Source organism: Echiichthys vipera, assembly GCF_963691815.1.
Source record: "Echiichthys vipera genome assembly, chromosome: 5".
Taxonomy (NCBI): Eukaryota; Metazoa; Chordata; class Actinopteri; order Perciformes; family Trachinidae; genus Echiichthys; species Echiichthys vipera.
The window spans coordinates 8,019,316-8,025,718 of NC_139830.1; the positions used below are offsets into that span (position 1 = coordinate 8,019,316).

The 6,403-nt window shown below is 41.5% G+C and overlaps 1 protein-coding gene across 1 annotated transcript; it reads left to right on the top strand.

Annotated features, from left to right (window-relative positions):
* The first annotated feature begins 344 nt into the window (after window positions 1-344).
* tp53i13 (tumor protein p53 inducible protein 13) lies at window positions 345-5,915 on the top strand. The gene is made up of 9 exons (XM_083914645.1): window positions 345-686; window positions 1,327-1,404; window positions 1,611-1,646; window positions 1,954-2,012; window positions 2,248-2,326; window positions 2,416-2,544; window positions 2,793-2,996; window positions 3,122-4,199; window positions 4,705-5,915. Exons 1-9 carry the CDS (start codon window positions 564-566, stop codon window positions 4,809-4,811), a joined length of 1,893 nt encoding a protein of 630 aa, XP_083770771.1. The 5' UTR covers window positions 345-563; the 3' UTR covers window positions 4,812-5,915.
* The last annotated feature ends 488 nt before the right edge of the window (window positions 5,916-6,403 follow it).

Here is a 6,403-nt window from a genome sequence, read left to right on the forward strand (position 1 = left end):
AGCAACAGGATTTTATTCTCAAAATAAAGGAATATATATTTATACAAATTTCAATGAAAACGAAAAGAACAACAGACACTGGACCGCGCGTAACATATCATAAGGCATACTTAACTGACATATCACATGTATACAACAGAAACATGAGATAGCAACATAGCTAAAGAACTCGACACGCAAAGACACCACAATTTTATTTTGAAATTCTTCAGGAAACGTTGTCGTACAATAATGTGAATAACTTCACATTTGTATCTTAAAGTTACACCATAACAAGAAGTTAAGGAAGAACGCATCACTTTATATTATCTTTATTCGCGTTAAGTAATAAGTATAATGTAAAACAAGCTAACTTCAGCTTAACTTAGTGACAACGGGCACACTGTGTGGCCGTGGGACCTTTATAACGGCCATTGGCACGTCTCGCCGCTCCTCTGTTATGGGACTTTACTAAAGGAAAGCTTTTGTTTTGGGATAATGAAAGGTCAGTCAGTCGCTGTAGCTACAGGACCAAAGGGAAGCTATGGCAGCGGTCTAAATGTGCGTCTGGTCACAGTTACGGAATGACCATGCCGAGCCAAACAACGTCCCCGCCGCTGACGGTAACTGTGCTGGTCGCGCTGTGGGTCAGTTCGGGTCGGTGCGGTGTCTCACAGTCTTCGGGGCCGGGGTGTGACAATGGAAAGGTAACCTACCATTTAATACTTTTTACTTCTGTTGGTGTGTATGGAAAACTACACATGACTTCAGTCTCAATATATAGTAATAATGATCATTAATGCATCAATAAATACAGGAATAAATACCTAAATGCACAAATAAATAAATGAATAAATGCAGAAATAAATGAACAAATAAATGCATGAACAAATGGGACCTCCTAACTCATTTAAATATGGACACAGAAATACAAAGATAAATAAATTAAGGTGAACAAAAATGTAGAAATAAATGTAATGCATTTATTCATTATTTGATTCATGCATTAATTCATGCATTTATTTTGTTCTGTATATTTCTCTGCATTCATTAATTTGTTCCTGTATTTTTATACATTTATTCATGCATTTTTGTATATATTTTTTCTGCATTTATTAATTTATTCCTGTATTTATTTACACATTTATTCATGCATTTATTTATTCATTGAGACTTAAGTCATGTTTGTTCTCCATAGGTGTGTACGCCTCCCAGTTGTTTAAAGGTATAAGTTATATTCAGTCACTGTCGCTGTTAAAATACACTTAATTGTGTGTGTGTGTGTGTGTGTGTGTGTGTGTGTGTGTGTGTGTGTGTGTGTGTGTGTGTGTGTGTGTGTTTTGATAGCTGTCTTTGGATAGGGACCTGCCAGCGGATGCTGTTTATTGGGACTGCCCAGGTCCTACTTGGCCAGAGTCTACTCAGGTAACTATGGATACGACCATCATCATAATCAGCTTCAAATGGGTGGGGTGTCAGTACACTGATTTCCAGGAAGTTTAAACAATCATGCGGAAGAAATCGTTGTGGTAGATCCTGGCACTGCAGGTAGTTAAAGTCAGCTCTTAAACCTACTTGGTTTGTTCAGGTTGTTTCATCAGTGGTTTATTCATTGTCTCCCTTATCTGCAGAGACTTCCCAGTATTGACACAGTGTATGATCCTGTGGTGAGTAAACACTTTACCAAGCACTTTATTTGAGTTTACACCGACCCTTGACCCTTAAACACTAATGGCTGAAATTGGAGCACATTGGGATAGCACTCAGTGACACATGTAAATTCAAAGTTCACAGATTGAAGTCAACCCAAAGCATCACCTGTTTGATGCTATATTGAAATGTGTTTGTTGCAGCCTTAGTTTACATTTACTAAAAAGCCTTCCTTATCATGTTATTAATGTTAACAACACATGGGTGTTAACCCAAGCAATGAGGCGATCAAATCTAATTTGATCTGATTTCTTTTCACTGCAGCCGGCCAGGCAAATCTGCATGGATAAATCTATTTCCTACAACCACGCCATTCCCAACAGGTAAGTCTGTTTGGATGGATTTATAATACAGATGCTCTCAAGAGGCAGGGAGATGGCCCAACAGAAATATAAAAACACATACATATTGATACAGACACATAACAACACTTTCTTTGTTGTACTTATCCACTCTTGGTGTCTGTGCTTTGTAATACTGAAATAAAGGTGTCAGTGTCATGTATATAAGGGCTGTTGAGGATATTCAGATGTGTGTCTCTATTTGTGTGTGTTATAGTGGAGTATACAGACCGGTAAGGGCAGAGAGTGGAGAGTACTTGTACTGTCCTCCTCAACGGTGGCTCAATAACTTGCACGTAAGTTGCAACATCAAACACGTCTGGGTGTTCTGTCTCCACGCTGCTTAGCAAAGTAAATGAATAGGCATTTGTGTGTATTTTCCCAGCATGGAGCCACTGTCTTGCTCTACCATCCCTGTGCTCCTCTCCGCGAGCGCCTACTTCTGTCTGTCCTGGCCCGCTCCTGTCTGCCAGACTACATCATTACCTCACATCCACAGCTCAATGAACACATGGTGAGACAAACCCTGTATCTCTGTTGTCTAACCCACCAAATGCAGTACGACACAGTAGAATCTACATATTTCTGTTACTTTTTAAGGCTGTATCTTGAAATATTTAACCTTTATGTGTGAAAGATAAGTGTGAAAGATACTTAAAACACCAATGTTTGATGAGCTGTAATATAGGTAGCCATCCATCCCTGTTTCAAGACACTGAGAGCAGAGAGTGATTATATACTCACTGTTCGCTTTGTGTTCAGCCAATAGCCTTGGTGTCATGGGGTCACACCTTGGAGCTGTCCACCGTGGCCTCTTCAGACGTCTGTGATTGGCTGGAGTCCACAGTCTCCAAAAGAAATAAGTTTGGTGGTGTGAGCCAGCGCGGGAAGTACGACCTGCTGTTAACCTGGTTACCCGAGGAGCACCGGCAGCAACATGCGGAGGAACACTTTGCAAAAATGAAGGTTTGGAGACTTGACTGACAAAATAGCTCATTTTGACATTTAAATGCTGCGATAACAGCGGCATACAAGAGTAATTTCAGCAGTCTTGTATGCGTCTCTAAGTAGCTGTTATTGTAAATCCCCAGGAGTCTCTGAGGCGATGCTGTGAGCAGTCCATCTCTTCTCTGCTAAATGGAGCGATGGAGACAGAGCTAGAGTACGGCATGAAGAAGGAAAGCTTGAAACCAGTTGAAGAGGAAGCGAAAGGCAGGCAGATAAGAGCTGCCATCAGAGAGAAACAGGAGAATGAGAACGAGAGAGAAAATAAAATAACACATCGGACCAACACAACCACCATCAGTAGGACAGGGGACACCCAGAACCACAACAGCACGCAACGACCATCAGCAGATTCTCATCCAGGGAACAGGACTCTCTCTGATCCTCAAGGACCCAGGGAAGCTCCCTCTCCGTCTAAGATCCAAAATATAAATCAGGGCCTTACAACCAGGCCCACAGTCAGGGCTCAGAAAAGCCAGCTGACGCTACAGACATCACTACAGAAGCCTAAACATACTGATCTCAAAAAACCCAACCCGTCTGCTGGGTTGGATGTTCCTGCAGATAGTGTGAACAGTGAACATAACAATACCGCCAGGCCTGAAGCCCTGACCATCAGTTCCAAAGATGAAGGGAAACAGAGAGACACAGACTCTGCCAAACACAGCCCAAAAAAGAACGTCTATAAAGAGAAAAACTCTGATAAAGGCAACACAGCACGTGTAACAATGACGGATAATGAAGTAGTAGATGTTAAAGAGAGGGAGTTGAAACATAAGCAAGCGCACGGTGACACACACTCTCACCACAAAAGTGAAACGATTGGCTTTGATTCTGTTTCCAAATCCCAATCGGAGTCTCCTTCGCAGCCACAACACCACCAAAACCCACAGTCAGCCAGTTACCTGCCCAACAACTGCGACGGCTGCAAAGCAGGCGAACACTGTGAATGCAACACGGACTTAGGGGCCTCAGCTGCTGTTGAGAATAAGGGGTTGCTGAGGACCCCCAGGACAGATGAGGCAGTGTGGGCAGCAGCAGCCCTGGGCTTCCTGCTCATTCTCCTGACCCTGTCAGTGCTTCACACACGTCTGTACCGCCACTGGAGGACCCCGCCCAGTCTTTACTGGCACGACCCACAGCAGGACTACGACAGTGTGGCAGGTAGGTGCATCGCCCAGGGTTCAATCAACAGTGAGCTGTTTTAATCCTCTGACCAATCATGTAAACTAATCAGTTATTCCCCTGCCTATATCCTAACTGTGCACAGAGTTTCAATGAAGTCTTTCAAGTAGTTTTCAAGAGATACTGCTAATTAACACACACGGGACCTCAAACACAACCCTTAGGTGGAAGGAACAAGGTACCTTTGTTTATATTCTTGAGATTATTTAACTCAAAATACATGAAAAGAGATTTTCTATTATTGCAACAGTTAAGCGGCTGTGCAAGCCTCCACATGGCTCACACCGACCAGTTCCTTACTCGTCAAATACCAAAGCTTTGTCATGGCCCTCTGCATCCGATACCAACACACAAGGCACTCATGAAATTCTGAACACACACAACACAGAGCGAGAGTGACTTCATGTCAAGTACAGCCCCTGTAACATTGTGTTTATCTGTGTGTGTGTGTGTGTGTGTGTGCGTGTGCGTGTGCGTCCTGTAGATGTGATCCGTAGAAGGCTACGAATTGCCAACAGGAGGCGGAAAAGAAGCAGAAGACAGGAGTGCGTTCTTCTGCCCAGCTCCTCCAGCTCAGATGAACATCCATAGAAAAATGAAGGGAAAGGGGAAATATCCCCCAAGAATGTCTCATTGCATGTAGAGAAGATGAAGACTGGACCACATTTTACGACATGTCAATGAAAATAGACTGCCACTCATGATTAGAGCAGCTTTCCTAATAATGGTACTTTCTATTCGCCCGTATAGCTGCTGAGCATGCGTCTTATCAGTACCTGTAACCTGTGTTGGACCTACAGTATGCTGTATATCTGAAGGAGCTTGACTGGACCACCTCAATCAAAAAAGTTGGATAACCTGAAATACCATGTAGCTGCTCAAGGGTCCCGTGCGGCATTTGGATTTTTTAGATTGGTACTGACAGGTTTAACATTCAGTAGTCCAAAACTCCACTCCCCAAGTCACAAGCATCAAAGAATATTTACAAAAGCGGATATTCATGTAAGCTTACAAAACCCTCATCAGTCATGTGGTTCTGGATCAGTCCTTTGACCCCTCAGGACATCTCTATAAACAGAGTCCAAAGAGAACCCCTCAGGTTGCATATTTTATGTATTTGTATATTTGTCTGATCATACTGGCCTATATAACACACTTTACCTTACTGCTCACTTCAGAATCAATATTAAGTCTCCAGTTCTTCTCTTGTCAAAGTTTCTACCTGAGGATTGTTTTTATAGACAGAATTTAGTTTTTAATAGTTGTATCATGTTGCTTTTACCTGTGAAGGCTTAGTATGTGAATATGCAAGTTGCTGTTCTAAGCAACGCTGTGTGTCATTAAATGGTACGATCGTGTGAACAGCTCGATTTTGAAGAAAGTTTTAAATAGGATTTTCATAGGCAATAAAAATGACTAGACAGAAGGGGTGAGTGTGTAGACTGTGTGAAACAGCTGTGATGGAGGTCCAGATATTTTCGTTATCTCTGAACACAATCAGGAAATGTCAGAATAGGACTACTTATATCCAGACTGATGACTGGATTTTTTAGGCTTTTTTTTTTTTTTTTTTACATTTACGCTTTTGTTAAAAATTCAGTTTGTGGTTTTAATGAATTGTAAGAAAAATATGCACTATCAGAACAATTAACGGTATCTTTGGCATTTCTGCGACCTGACCAACACTGATGTTGGATGATTTATCAGTTCAGCTCTCACTCAAACCTTGAGGTTAGAGCGAAATGTGCATTGTACAGCTGCAGGTACAACACGCCTAATTTGTTTGGAGTATGACTTGTTAATGAATAAAATCATAAAAAAGTGGCTTATTGTCCTCATCTTGGAATAAAAAACAACATAAAGAATCTGCAAACAATGCATTTAAGCAGAAACAATGTAGGTGTATTACGAAAATGATCAGAGCCACGTGAAAAATGTATTTGAGTTCTGATTTCAAAGGCAGAATTCTGACTTAATCTTTGCTCAGAATAAGAACAGCATCCTCTACTTTCTGCCCTTAATACTGAAAAGTTTGGGTGCTCAGGCTTGAAACTGTCAGACACATTAGAGACATAAATACACACACGTTCCCATCAGCACGAACATCCATACAGTTAGAAAAAATGTGCAAATAGATCCAGGACAATTGTCTTGTTTTACTATTTTATTACAAATGTACAGCT

What these genes read in the sequence shown, in the direction of transcription:
- tp53i13 (XM_083914645.1), top strand. Translation starts at nt 564, where the DNA reads ATGACCATGCCGAGCCAAACAACGTCCCCGCCGCTGACGGTAACTGTG. An exon ending in AACCACGCCATTCCCAACAG is followed by an intron (nt 2,013 to 2,247) that starts GTAAGTCTGTTT and finishes TGTGTGTTATAG; the next exon opens with TGGAGTATACAGACCGGTAA. An exon ending in CACAGCTCAATGAACACATG is followed by an intron (nt 2,545 to 2,792) that starts GTGAGACAAACC and finishes CTTTGTGTTCAG; the next exon opens with CCAATAGCCTTGGTGTCATG.